Source organism: Thermobia domestica, chromosome 9 (assembly GCF_964235325.1).
Source record: "Thermobia domestica chromosome 9, izTheDome1.hap1.1, whole genome shotgun sequence".
In the NCBI taxonomy this organism is placed as follows: domain Eukaryota; kingdom Metazoa; phylum Arthropoda; class Insecta; order Zygentoma; family Lepismatidae; genus Thermobia; species Thermobia domestica.
This window is the reverse complement of record NC_137462.1, coordinates 267,401,228-267,417,044: the sequence shown is the minus strand read 5'-3', so window position 1 is coordinate 267,417,044 and position 15,817 is coordinate 267,401,228. Positions and strand designations below refer to the sequence as shown.

Below are 15,817 nucleotides of genomic sequence, written 5' to 3'. Positions count from 1 at the left end.
AACGAAGAAATTCTATAAAAGAAGAGAGACAGGGTTAGGGTTAGGTTTATCGGTTAGGGAAGGTGTACCTTCATGACGTCCGGGCGTGCGTTGTTCCCTCTCTGGTCTCCTGGTATCTTGCTATGGATCTGGTCCTGGACTATTGGCGGGATATCGCGGGCATCCGCCAGATCGTAGGAGAAGTCCGAGATTAGCTTCCACTCCGCACCGTTACTCCCGGCTTCAAATCTATATCGCTACTCCTCGAGACGGAAGTAACCGGGGCTATTTAAGGAGGGCCCCCAGGCTCGGTGACTATTCTGGTTGATATCGAAAGCGAGTCCCAGACGTCATAGGAGGTGTGGTTGTAGGTGTTGGGAGGAGTCAGGAAGGTGTCTCTCGTAACTTTATTACAATAAATACATAACATTCATAAATTGCTGAAGTAGCAAAACAACAACCAGTTGACTGTTGACAGTTCAGGACGCAAGCACTCTACACAGAAACTCCGCAAAACACAAATAAAATTAATAGAAACCTGTCACCAACATCATTGTCTGCATAACTCAATGCATTATTAATAACAGTCTTTGTGAATCGAAGCAAAGACACATTGATTCCTTTACAGTTGTATAAAATAATATATACACGTTTCACTGCAGGCTTTGTAACGTTACTTCCTGATCAACCCTCGTAGGTTGTGAATAAAACGAAGCTAGAATTACCATGTTCCCACTTTTGATCCTGCCATTTATTTTTATCTCCAAGAAGTATGATACTTCTTGAATAAACCACGTAAATGCCGACTTATATTAACAACATGGAAATGGTATTGAATGAAACTCAGGAATAATGTATGACCAGGAATTTATTCATTGTTATCCACATTTAAACATGTTGTTTTATAAATCATACTTTTTGATATTGAACAGTAATTTGAACATTTAAACACATTAGAATTTGAATATTTATAAAAGATTTCGAAGGCATGATACACAAAAGATGTCGCTCCATTAAACATTAACACATGTAGACAAGAGTAACAACCTTTTAATACAAAATTGTTTTATGTATTTCATTTGATTTTAAGCAATCGAACATCACAAAATATGAGGATATATATTTAGAACAGGATTTAAAGTGGTTCGAGTATTAAGAACATGCTATTCTTAGCAATATAAACATGGTAATATTTTAATTTATAAAAGACGTCTGTGATTAACTTTCACAAATATAGTAATAAGAATTTCCTTAAGTTCCAGCCTATTTTGAGAAAACTTTGTTGAAAATGTTACATATTCAAACCTATTCAGTGAAAACTTAACCAAGGAACTGATCACGAGGAAAACCACGACACTCCTCCCTTCTTGAGAGTCCCCGTCGCTATGACGTTAGTGAACGCGTCTTTGGCGCGGAAGTCTGTGTTTCGATTCCCGGTGGAAGCTCATGTTATTCGGATCCCACGTCTCATGGAGCCCTGCTGTTGAAAGTCGGGTTTTCAACCCTCATATTCCAATAGGGGACCTCTCATGATAACAAGACATCTAACTCCGACATGGATTGTTTCCACTATAGCTTTGTGCTATTAAACAAAACAATATCCCTATAAGAATATCACTAGAAAACTGAAATCCTTCCTATCTGTACTTTTTTTTTCTGCTAAATTTCCAAACGTTAGAAACAAGCCCGTAAAATTGAGGTTGTCCCTTTAAAATTTTCGAGATTGATTACAGATTGGCGAAATAGTTATGTGAGAGCACCCTCCGATATGGATGGTGCTAAACCAGCACATTCTTTGTGAATATCGTAGTTTTATTATTATTATTATTATTTTCTTTTTTAAAGATAGAATTACCATCTTAACATAAAACCTCGAGTATATTCGGGCATCACTGTTGAACTGTGCAAAGTTAGAAGCTTGAAAATGATAGTTTCCCCACGTTTCTGACAAGAATACTCGAGATTTTATTAAAGGAAGATTTTAGGGCTACGTATATCATTGTTTACCTTCATTAAAAGTAACTTCATTGTTGCCATTAAATTTCCCCCAGTGATTGTTAAAATTTAGCAATAAAAAATTAGATGAAAATTGAAACGCTCTTTCAGAAATAATCGGTATATTAAGGGGTTAATATTTTCGACTTAAATAGTTTTAAGTCGGTGGAAATGGCTTCAGTACTCAATTAATGCCAAAACGGCGTAAGTTTTTTCCTTCCTCGACTGTGATCCAACATTTGTAAGAGCGTGATATGTAATTAGAAATATGCGGCTAAATAGAAAAATATACAGAATAAAAAGAAATCATGAGATGATTACTGAAAAAAAATCTGGTGGAAAATATGTACAGATGTGGTTAGAAAAGAACAAATGCAAAATGTAATGTTCCAGTCATTACGATTTTTGTTTTGAATAAACTTCATTTATTAGATCGGAATTGGAAGTAAATGAGAATTCTCTTCGTTCAAATCCTAGAAGATCCTTTGAAAACATGCAAAGTATATTGATCCTAATATTCAAAATAATAATAATCAATTGTTATTCACAAGATTGCAAAGGATAGTCAATAGAAAGTAGCTGAACTCATTTTGCATTTCTCGCTGTTGAAGGAATTACATTATCTGGTTAAAAAGCTTCCTTGGGAAAATCAGAAGGTAAGTACAAGAATAGATATAATGCGCCTTATGCGAGTCATTCTGACGTGCGATTACTGCCATTCGAAAGAGTTCGACTAACATATGTTTCCTGCAGTAGTCAGACCTTTAGTATAACTCTAATCATACGTCGAAACGACTCTGCATAAGGCTCAATAAATTTATATTACTAGAGAGTTTTTTTTTTTCTTTTTTAAGTAATAGATTTTCCTGCTAGACTATTTACTATATTTACATTATTGTATTTTAATGAGATAGGGGACACTCGCATGGTCCCGGATTCGATTCCCGGCCGGTGCTTCCAAATTTTTGGCGTCGTGAGGCAGACTGGGGAGTCGCGTGAATGAAAGATGGGACGGCCACTAGGTCTCGAAAGCTCCCGATATACCTGAGCACGTGCTCGTTGCTAGGCTGGGCGTAGTTCCACCAATCGCTAACAGATGGCGTGGTCGCCAAATGGTTTGGTTTATTTTAATAAGGTTTCATGTATTTAAGGTGGAAACAGAAAACAACTGTGGACCGTATTGTGGAGTAATAATAGACCAGGTTCACTGTTTTATCCCGAAAACAATTGAAGGGGTAATTTGGATAAGGGCGTATCGACCTATTTCCGGTAAAATGAGATTATACATATTTTCGGCAAGTTCAAGCACGTCCGCATATGTCTAGGTGGTGTTAAGGTAATATCTCTGCTCCGTAGCGAACGCCTGTCTCCAAAAATAGTGTGTGAATACATTGGTTAGTTGGATAAGAGCGTTTGTTTTTCTGCTCTCCTGAAAAATTGGAGAATTGCTAGTTACGCCCTTATCAAAATTTACCCCTCAATTAAAATGTATGAAAATGCCGAAATCCCAATTTCATCAATTTGAGGGGCTACATTTTGAACTAACAAAATTTGACCAGTGGTATCGTCAGTATGAGGTGGGAACTGGTAGTGTTAAAATAGAAGAAAACGACAGTCCGTATTACATCAATTTAAAGACTGATATTTACCGTTGACGAAATCTGACCAAAAGCGTTTGCATGTTTTACAAATATGAATAGTTTCTGTACTACATTGACTTTTGGATACTCCTATTGTCTCATATATAAAATAAAGATGCGCCCTTTCACGACGCCTACACACTTTCTTCATTTCAGCATGTGTAGTCAGCGTCATAATTCTTTTCGTTTGATGAAATTAGTTTCGTAAATAACTTCAGAATGGAAGGACAATTTGAGTACAGTTTTCAGTAAATTAAAAAGAATATAATTTTCGGTACGATATAGTCATACCACTGTTATTCCTAAAATAAATTTTACCAAACGGAAAGAACTTTTGTCCCTGACTGTACAAGTCGACTCCAACTTGACAGGAAATCATTTATCGGGTAATAATTAATATATTTTACACTCAGAAAGTACAGAATCCATTTACACTCAGAGGATATAGAATCCATACGCCACATTAATAATGCTAAGGCAAATAAACTCACATTATTGAGATCATAAATCTTTCTTCAAATTCTGCATGGCTTGGCACAAATAACACAGATTAATTTTTAGTTTTCCATTGTTAATATATATGAAAGGAGAGGAAAAACCTTGAATTTGTAAATACGCACTCTATTACAAAGTGTTCATACTGTTTTTAAATGCACTACTAGCAGGGTCGGCTCTAGGCAATTTGCCGCCGCGTACAATATTATTATTTTCAGCCCCCTTCTCCAGAAAGAACAAACCATAAAAGCCACGATTTTAAGTATGGTACCCCATCATGAACGAAGGGGAGGGAAAGAGCACTATACTCAGAAAGGTATAAACACTACAAATACAATTTCGTTATGTCTTTTTTTTTTTTTTTAATCTATTATGTTAGTGAAAGATAAAGCAAACACACATGCAAAGGAGATGGTAATCCTTTTTTATAGAATTCAATATCGAGTTTCAATCTCAATATATAAGTTTTCAATTCCAGTGGAACTAATTCTTTTATTTTTATTGCTTGATTTTCCTTCTACATCTGTTAATTTAAAATAAGTTAATTTTTTTTAAAAAAAACTTGTTTTCGCCTTTAATGATAAGGACTTATTTGTGACAAAGACAAGACTAGTTTTCATATTATAACTGTGATAACTACCTAAATAGAAGAGGTGTCCGCTACTGTTCGAGAATCGAGTTCTTGTGTCTGACAACAATCAAGCAATTCATTCTGGGATTTGTTTGACCATTTGCTTTAGCACTGTCCATGTGACTTTAAACTAATGCGATCTAAACATGATTTATGAATGTAGTATTCAAATAGAAGGTCAGATTAGTAAATTTAATTATTATCATCATGAAGTCTGTTTCCAACATTTAAATAATATAGTTATGATAGATCTTGCCGCTCCGTGCAAATACACGTGTTGCATATATGGTAGAGCCGGCCTGACTACTAATGCAAATAATGTTAAGACTGATATTGTAGTTTATACGGAGCAAGTTTGTATCAGTAAAATCTTCTTTGAGAAACACACATGAAGGAACACTAAAACAGAAAACACAACAAATATATCGGTTTCTAAATGGGTAATCAATTTCGGAACACTTGACAAATTTATGTTACAGGCAATATTACAATATTTACAAATAATACATTCAAAAAGAAACTCACTCCAGTCGTTAACAAAAGAAATGTTTTGATTAGTAAACTTGATAAAGATAAATGTTAGAAGTTGGTTCACTTAAAGGTACACTAGATCTTAACATTGACGTGAAATTTTAGATTTTGATTTTCATATCTGCTTATCATTGTTTTTCAGTCACCCTTTTCAAAAATCTTACAAGGTTAAAAGTGTTTTTCTATATCATTTCAAATGTTGGGAAACACAAACACTACTACAATATGCAACATCACTTGAAAATATGAATACGGTTTTCATCTAATCACGTCAATTGTAAATTTATGGAATGTAAGTTTAAAAATAATACACAGGAAAATAATTTAAAATCTCCAGTCGTAACAAAAGAAGTGGAGATATTGGTTTATACAAGGTGTTTCAAAACAACATCGACAACGTTTGGGAGGTGATTCCTGACAGCAAGATAGAACAAAACGTATAGTCCATACTTGGTGCGCAAATGCTTCCTTTCGGAGTAATGGGCTGCCGAAAATATGAAGAAAAAAAAATGATCTTTAAAGATCCATAGCTCCAATACTATGGGACCTACTGTAGTCGGGTCAAGGCTTCACTCTGAAACTATAGAAACATGAAAATTGTTGTGGAAGTACCGCAGGATTCGAAATATGCATATTTGCATAGGGCACATACTAGTTTCTAAGTGAAGTCTTGAGTCGACTAGGTAGGTCCCGTAGCTTTGGAGTTATGGACCTTTAAAGTTATTTTTTTTTTTTTTTTTCATGTTTTCGGCAGCCTGTAACTTTGAAAGGAATAATTTGTGCACTCAGGTTGGTCTATACTTTTGTCTTATCTTCGTACAGGAATCACCTCCTAATCGTTGTCGATGCTGTTCTGAAACACCCTGTGTAATTATACACACTATTAAAAACTTGTAACATTTTATGAAACAGATTTCTTCTGGTTATACACACACAGAGAGAGATAACTCGTATGAAAATTTTGAAAGAAGTATTCGAACTTTCTTTGATAAACAAAATGCAGAAAATGTTTCTTTCAAAATAAAATGCAAAGAATCGATCTCTCTTTTCACTAAGAAATTGGTGCAATAATGAAACGGAGACTAAACTGTTAATTGATCTTAACTTCATTACGTTAGTTAGCAGAACAAAATTGAATGAGAAGCTGCTATGTGGCTAAATTATAAGCATTCTCTTTATTGTAGATCAGACTTCAGATGAAGCTCACATCATTCAGGTATCACGCTAAACTGTACATCCACGTGATACCTCAGGATGGCTTTTGAAAGGCTCTGAGGTAGGCAAGGGCCAGAAAGTAGCAACCCTCCTCTGGAATTCAGGGAATCCCAAGATTTGAGTTAGGTTTCACCAGATCGTGGTCGTGCTGTAGGATTCAGTACTTTGTGCCTCGGAACCAAAAAGGGGAAATGAGCTTGCCTTAGCGCTCAGGCGCCAACACCGGCAGATTCCTACTCGCTAGGGAGTCCCCTCTACCAGTAAATATAAAAATATAACTGAGAGACATTTAAGGACCGCAAGAACCTGTATAGGAGACTGAGATCCGTCACGTTTGATGGTCGTAACCCATCACATTCTTTTAAGTCCTGATCAAAGCATAGGGAAAACTAAATTCAGCAATTACCGTTAATGCTTGCAGTCACAGGCCGAATTTAAGAAGCTGACTTTTAAAATAAAACATAGGGTTTGCCCGTAATGTATTAAGACTAGCAGCCGCACGGCGCTCCAGCCGCCAGCAGTGCGTTCCGCGGCGGGAGGATTTGTGGTGAGGGGGGGTCTAAGCTAAGCAATGCACCTGGCGGCAGTCGTGTCCGAGGTCGCCGAGCGACCGACAGTTGGGAGTCCAGAAGATTTTTCACTTAGGCCACATTTCTGTCCAAACTACTCGCTGAAGGGCGTCCAGACAGCTTCAGGTTTTCAATGCTCTTCCGCCCATTCTTGAACTCTATCAACCACCGGAAAACCTGGAAACTTGACAGGGCGTCGTCTTTGTAAGCCTCCTTGACCAAGGTAAGCGTCTCGGAAGCGGTTTTGTCCAGGTGAAGCAAAGTTTAATCGCGTAGCGCTGCTCCAGCAAACGCTCCATTTCTCATGTTCTCTGCCGTGACAAAAACTCAACAGCAACTTTTGCGTCACGCGTGATTCTCACTGCGTCAGAGCTCGGATGCGACTGCCGCCCGGTGCGTTGCTTAGCTTAGATTTCCCACCACAAATTCCCCCTTATCGGAACTCAGTCTTGACTTTGCTCCCTCAGCACATACGTCCTATTCCTTTATAGATGGTTTTCTTGAAATGAAATGAAATGAAATGAAATCTTTGAATTTACGTCCCACGCTTATGTCGGTTAGGCTAAAGGAGACGGTGATAATGAGGGATGAGTGAAATGGTGGAATGAAGAAAGTGGGAGGAAACGGGAGTACCCCGAGAAAACCCACGAGCACGGTGTTTGTCCACCACAAAGTTCACTTGGCGGGGGTGGGATCGAACCCGGGACCCCAAGCACCAGAGGTGAACGCTCTACCACTGAGCCACCGTGCCCCCCTAGATGGTTTTCTTATTGAAAGACAAAATCAGTAGTTATAATGGAAAGAGAGAACGATTGTAGGAAATAGTTGGTTTTCAATCTACAATGGTCGAATTTTTGGCTTCACACTAGGAAGGTGCTGTATGTTTAATGATAAAGCAAGTTGATCGAACGGAATGCAAGAGCACTCAAAAATGACACGGGAAACTTACACATTATGTGAGAGGAACCTACAATTCCTCAAATCCATTTCCAAACAATACTATATTGTTGTTATAGTGAGGACCCAAGAGAAGAGCCTGCTCACCTGACAAGGTCACTTTTTATTTAACACAGGGTGCCTTAACAATGTGCTGCCCAAATGTATGACGGAGTGGAAAAAATTCCACCGTTTTAGACTGAAACTAACTTATTTCCAACAACGTTTCATTCTTCGTACCTTTATTTATAACGGAGTTACTTTATGGTCCTGGACTTTTGATACAGCTGGTATATTTTAAAATTCCATACTCCTTCGTTACTACATTTTCAATTACGACGCGCGTTCGGAAAATAACCTCTGATTGCTCACTCTGTGTGAAGTAGTGGGGGAAGCGCTACCATCTTTGCACAGACGTGCGCAGTAGATCAACCTGCATCCAGCCGTGGTAGAGTGAAGGTTGTCTGATCACTAGTTCCACCTTTGTAGTGTCTCAAAATGTGTGCTACAAGAGAAAACCCCGCCAAATGCGAGGTGCGAGCTGTTATACGGTTTTGTTACGGCAAAACAATATCGACAGCAGCTATTCATTGGGAACTTTGTGCCATGTATGGACCAGGTATAATAAGTGAAGGAGTTGTTCGTGAATGGGTTCGTTTATTTAACAGTGGATGAACCAACATTCATGACGTAGGCCATCAGTGGTCACTGATGAACTCGTTCAGAAAATTGATGGAAAAGTTCGTGAAAACCAACGTTTCACAATCTCGGAGTTTTCCGATGAATTTTCACAAATTTCCAGGACTGTGTTATACGACATAGTGACACAGAGGTTACAGGCTGGCTCAAGGCACAGGCGGGAGATTTTTATGCTGATGGAATATCGAAGCTAGTGCAGAGGTATGGTAAGTGCTTGAATGTTTATGAAAACTATGTTGAAAAATAGAGCAAATAGTAGTTTTCAGATGTATATAATAAATTCTTCTAATTTACTTTGGTGTTCTTTTTTTAACCAATCGCAACTTACTTTCCGAACGACCCTCGCACATTCATCCCTCATTTTAACGAACAAATAACAATAACGGTTTTATGTTGCTGACTGAAGTTCCGACATTCAGTATGCAGGAGTAATATCAACAATTATATTACAAAATAAAAAGGAAAATTCAGTAGAACCTACTGTACTTTTAATCAAGGATACGATCCAATCTGACAGTGTAAAATACCTGTACACTGCGAATATACATTATAGTAAAGTAAATTCAACATTTTTTAATTGTGTGTTTCCTCGAGGTTCTCCCGTTTCCTCCCATCCACCATTTCATTCATTTCTCATCATCACCGTCTCTAGCCTACACGGCATAATCGTGGGACGTAAAACTGAAAGATTTCATTTCATTTTCATTTCACCACTTTCGAATAATCTAAAATAAGATTACCATGGATAATGGAAAGGCGTTCTTCCGTACAGAGCAGGACTTTTAAACTGAATCGGCTGCTCCAGATTTTGTCCGAGAGATGAGTTTATTCTAATTTATTTTGATTTCACAATTTAGTAATCTAATAGTTGACTAAATTGTTATAGTGGACAAAAAGATATACGATTTGAACATAAACATAACATACACAGCTTTCTTTCTTTTTTTCTTTCTTTCTTTTTTCAAAACTAATGCTAGAATGTCTCTTAACTAAACCATATACACACACAGACTTCACAAGGTACAATTTTACTTTTGTAATATACGTACAAATAATTATAAAAATTCTATCCACCTCATAATAAGGAATGTGAACTCATAATAATTATACAAATATACCGATTAGTATTGTGTATCTCTAACCTTCCTAAACTGGTTACAGACTCCCATCGTACAAACCTACGTCAATTAATAGCAAAATCCTGGCCTGCAAATTTTCTACAGTACACAATCAAAACGGTAGTATTACATGACACTCTGATGACCGACGAATGTTTTGCACAACTTCAACTTGTGTCCAAAACAGAGAAAGAACGAAAAAATGACAAACACTTCAAAGTACGTATCACTGAAGTGATGCTACTTTTTTTTTTTTAAAAAAAAAAAAAAAAAGAATTTAAATACTCTGTTTCATGCTTTTTCATAGACAGAATTTACATATAAGCTTCTTATGAACATTTTTCTTTTTGATTAAATTTTACATTTACTGAAGGCGTATGATTTCATTAGGTTTGTTTTATATGATTGAAAAATATAAATATATAGTTGGAAATGGAAAATGAAGTATCACAAAATAGCAAAAGCATCATCAATACGTGTTATGTTATCAAATATATTAAGCCACGTTATATTATCAAATGTCAAATATATCGCTAAACGCTTCAAGAAATAAAGAAGGATGAAATTAAGAAAGAAAAAGAAACAACAATTGAAGAACAGAAAAATAGCAGTGAAATGCTATCTGGGAAAGAATCATGTGGTAGATTACCAAGTGATAGGAGTGAAAAGTGAATTTTATTCCCGTGAAAATAGAAGTGATCGAAATAGTTGTGCGCTGAACACATTGCAAGAAAAAATTGTGATCGGAGGACAAAACCAATCATTAACAGGATTTATATATATAACAAACAAACAAACAAAAAAAAAAACTCACCTACGAAACGTCCTTATACAAATCGTGTGACAAAATCAGCAAGCTCTGCGAAGTAACGTAGGAAAGAATTGACCAAAGTAGACGACTGCGGAGAGACCTTCTCCAGTGGATTGGCAATGGTTGATTATACTAACTATATATACGAGGGTAAATCAAAAATTATCCTCAATGTAGCTATAACTTTTCTTATATTTTCATACTGATCTCTGTCGTCATTTATTTTATTGTTATGCTGTTGTGGTCATGCTAGGAAAGTTTGGTCCTAATTCCTCCATTTGTCTTCCTTTTGTTGCAAATAAATCATGGCCGCTCCATTAAAAGTTTGCACGAAAGAGGAACAACGAGCAGTGATCTGATTTTTGTGGTCGGAACGTGTATTAGGGACCGGAATCTATCAAAGCATTTCGAAACAATACGGGAACAGTGTCTTGCCGCAACGGAGTGCCTACGAATTGATTTAAACATTCAAAAATGGTTGCATAAGTGTTACGCACGAGGAAGGATGGTCGTCCGGCCCCACATTTATGCGACTATTTTTGAATTTTTCAATCCATTCGTAAACACTATTCGTATATTGTGTCGAAAGCCTTTGATGGATTGCGACCCCTGATACACCTTCCGACCACAAAAACCGGATCACTGCTCGCTGCTCCTCTTTGGTGCAAACTTTTAATGGAGTGGCTATGATCTATCTGCAACAAAAGAAAAACAAATGGAGGGATTAGGATCAACACTTTCATAGCATGGCCATAACAGCATGTCAGTATGAACAATGTAAGGAAATTTATGGCTACACTGCGGATAATTTTAGACTTACCCTCGTATATTACATAATCATATTCCTTTCATTTTTTATTCTTTCTTTTTCCAATCTGTCTTAATCTCAGGGCAATCTGTTTTAGTTTTGCCTCAGTCCACCTGAAACTCTCTCTACTTTCAACCTTGCAAAACAATTAAGTGACCTCATTGCAAGATGGCGGCTACTTGGACGATTCACTGCTGCTTTTCTGTTCTTTTTCTTCCTACTTCTTCCCTCCATTATCTCATGAAGCGTTGAGCGAAAGCGCTTATGAAGTATTTTTATAATGCTTCAAATTTCGTGTGTTCATTAGTTTCTGGTAGGAAATTCAATTTCCGAATCCTTTCGTTCCAACTATATACGTATTATTTTATAAAACATGCCTCTGTTATTCTTCTTTTACATTTACGAAAATAATACCCTGCAACTGCACTGTAAGATAGATGAAAATAGTATTTCATAAAGAAACACTAATTCTATATTTTAATAACTTAATATAGTGTAAAAATATATTTAAAAACGTTTCTTCTTATATATATATATATATATATTTATATTACAATTATGTATAAAGTTCAGTGCATGATAAATTTTGCATGTAAATCTTTGGTATAGCAATCACTGTACAAAATAATTAATTTATTTGGTTCCTTATCATACCCGTCTCGGCAAGAAATAACCATTTCCAAAGCGTCCCATGTGTGCGGGCCAACTCTGCTGCTCATATGGCAAAATTGTTGCACATTTTTTACCATTTTTTATATCTTCAGGATTACATGTACATTTAATTTTAAGTCTGTACACTGTCATTTGACCCATTTCTAAATTAAAAATGTTATCATCATCATTATTTTGCGATTCGTAATCTTCACTATCTTGGTCTTCATCAGAATTATTTTCCAAACATTCTCTCGTGACTGCTTCTTCATATGCCTCTTGGTCCATTCCATGGTATTTGCCTGGAAAACACGAAGCAATTAGTATTTGCACGGAAAGAAAAGGTTTGTGGAAAATATGTAAAGTATATACAGAGGATGTTTCCGATCTATGGTAACGAAATTACACATTTTATGCAGCACCACCAAGCGGGAGGAGATGGAAGCTGCCAGTCGTGTGGGTACCTTGGACCACTGACTGTGCGTGACAAGTGTGGTAAGTGCATTTCGGAACAAATGCTGCCGATAATAAGTGCTTATTGGGAGGGCTACATAACTGCCCTTTCCGACATGAACTACAGTTATAGTACCATTATTAAACTGTCCAAGAAGTGTGGATTCACTGTGTCCAAAAATGACATCACGGGTGTTGAAAGAGGTAGGGTAAGGCCAGGTGTGGGATGATTCCTGTGGAGCAGAAACAGGCCAACCTCTGGCCTGCCACTAGCCGCACACGAGCTAGAATTCGGGAAATCGGGGCTCTGATCACCAGGGAGAATCTACCCATACAAAGGAGTATCGAACCGGCTACAGACATCACTGAAGAGTGTACACCATCATTCACCGCGATTTGTGGTTGGTAAAGCGACGAAAGGGGCGTGTTCATAAACTCTTGTCAAAGACATCCGGGAACATCGCACTAACTGTCGAAAGCTGTATGAGCGGTACCTAGACGGTGAAAAGTGGAAGTTTCTTGTAACACTGGAGGAGGCATATGTTTATCTGGATGACTGTCACAAGCCACGTGCAATTTTTTATCGATTAACACGTGCGAGGGACTTTCAAAGATTGTTCACTGAATGCAAGGAAAGTTTTGGTACAGGTTTCTTGATCATTGCTGGATACTCGTACCAGTGAAAGCTGACCAAACATCGTGTAGCCAAAAATACGAAAGTGAATTCGGAATAATATTATCAGGCTAACGTCCTAATACCCGTTTATCGCCATAACATTCCCCATCTCTACGGGAGGGACAAGAATCGTATGTAGGTACATCAAGACAAGGCGTCAACTCACACATCTCGCTCAACCCGCTTCTTCCAACAAATGGCAGCAGAAACTAAAATTCGTGCCATTCCATTTAAAGATATTCCAGTGAAATCCCCTGATGCGTCACCGATGGAATTTTGCGCCTTCGGCCTCCTGCAACGAGCCTTGTCTCACAGGTGACCCCGCACCTTTGAAGCCTGTCAGGAGAAATAGTTGCCGCTTGACCTATGACTACACTGCGTGTCAGTCTCCTACAGTGGAAACTTCGCTGTCGGGCAATTGCAGGCCCACCAAATTGAGCACTCTCAATGGTGGCGACATGGTTTCTCTTGAGGTAAGTGCAGTTTGAAATCGTCATCACAGATCAGAAACAATCTCTGTATATCTATAAAATGTTTTTCTGGTTACAGAACACTTGCTGATACAAGTTCGATTTCACTGAAGCCTCGTTCACGCTAATTTCCCAACATAACTAAATCTTATTATCTCTCTAATACATGCATTACTTGCACAAAATTTAAGGTTTTATGCCTAACAGGAAAAACATACTTTGAAGTTCTCCTTTTCTCCCTTAAGCGTCACATTTCCTAAAACCATTTTGTCAACCATGGGGAATATTTATACACAATTTCAAGCTTCTGTGTCTAACAGTTTCGAACATGTGAGGAAAAAAAATTAAGTCCCTCTTATCCTCCTTAAGGATCTTTATTACAGCGAAATTAAACTACCGCTAATTTTAGAGTTTTTCTGTAATATCTTCAAAACACACAAAAATATTCGAAAAGCAGAAACGTAGTGAACTAGACAATACGATTTTGCATGTGATACCGTTATCACAACTCATCTGTCTGGTTTTGATTTACAACTGTTAGCATTTTTTGCGGGTTCAGTAAACAGCGGCATATCAAAAGCAGATAGATGAATTGTGGTAAAGGTATCACATGCAAAATCGTATTGTCTAGTTACTACGTTTCTGTTTTCGAATATTTTTATTTGTTTTGCAGATATGACAGAAAAACTCTAAAATTAGCTGTAGTTTAATTTTGTTGTAGTGAAGACTCTTTCTTATCGTCGGCCTAGGGTATATAGAGAATATTTATACAAAATTTCAAAGTTCTACGCCTAATGATTTTGGAGATCTGGGGAACGAAATGTATCAAGCCCCCTCTTCTTCCTTTAGGGGGCGCTTTTCACAAAATCCTGTTATTATCTACAGCTTAGGATACATGAAAATTCTTTGCACAAACTTTCTTGATTCTATGCCTAATAGCTTCAGAGATCTGATGTTGAGTCAATCAGTGAATTTACTCTTATATATATATTAGTATATACTAAAGATTACGAGCTTGCAGTATCAGCCTTATCCAAATATTTATTCACTTCAAACCACATCATCCATAAGACCACTTCGTAAACTGATATATCTACTTTCGAATCTCTCTTTATTAGGACTAGAGAACCAGAACTTAATCTTAACCCATTTGAACCCGTTGTTACAAAATTGGGACATTTTTTATTTTACTTTTATTTTTCATATTACGTGAATAAAGGTAACAATTTTTGTATGGACCTCTTCATTTGGCACCAATGGTTTAGCAAATGACGTATCTTTGTCTTGAATTGGCACAAACGATGTGTGCTGTCGATATTAGTTGCGCTGAATAAGAACAAATTATGGCGTCTCAAAGGAGGTAAGTGAACTTTATGTTCGTTTATGAATTTTCTACCTATATAATACTATTTGGGTAGCAGAAGTATCAAGTTTTCAGTGCATGTGAAATGCAACAATTGATTATGATTATTATTAACAAAAGCGTTTTATAATTTTGAATGTTCCAATATTGGAACAGCGGGCTCGATCGGGTACATGAAGTTTACATTTTGTTTGTTCCATTATTGGAACAACGGGCGTAAATGTACCCATAAAGCTATGGAATATAGCAATTTTATTGCATGAATTAGTAATTGTTTCGTACATTTTATGAGCGTATTTTTATTTGATGTCATTTGTGCCACTTTTGAGGGCATTTTGGGCTTACATTCGGAATTTATTGGTCTCATGGATGAGGGGAAATTTATACACAAAAATTGATTTAATTGTTACACCCACGCAGTACGCTTTTCAGTTGAGTTGAGTTGATTGTGAATTTAACGTTCCTTTCAGCAGCGAGGCTATATGAGAATTGGCCTATTCATTAAAGTGGAATCCGAACCACATGAACTTCCGCCGGGATCGAACCCGGTCTCCCATGCCAAAGGCGTGTATGCTAACCGCTTAGCCAAGAAGCAGCTCTTTTTCAGTTGAAACATGACAGCCAAATAGAGTTGCAGGTGTCTTGATCGCTCATTCACTGAATCGTACATTTATTTACCTATATGTAGGAGTTGTTAAGAATGCCTGATTACATTTTGTAACATTTATTATTGATTTCACTTTACTGCAGTGTAATAAAAACAGTAAATTTTGGACA

The 15,817-nt window shown here is 37.1% G+C and overlaps 1 protein-coding gene across 2 annotated transcripts in view; it reads right to left on the bottom strand.

Moving 5' to 3' along the window:
* Nucleotides 1-831: 831 nt before the first annotated feature.
* LOC145660679 (uncharacterized) overlaps nucleotides 832-15,817 on the bottom strand; it is a 118,149-nt gene continuing 103,163 nt past the window's right edge. For both annotated transcript variants that reach the window (XM_081726015.1, XM_081726016.1), the window contains exon 14: nucleotides 832-12,380. In XM_081726015.1, coding sequence (XP_081582141.1) covers nucleotides 12,076-12,380 — 305 coding nt within the window. In that variant the 3' untranslated portion in view covers nucleotides 832-12,075. The remainder of the gene's footprint in view (nucleotides 12,381-15,817) is intronic.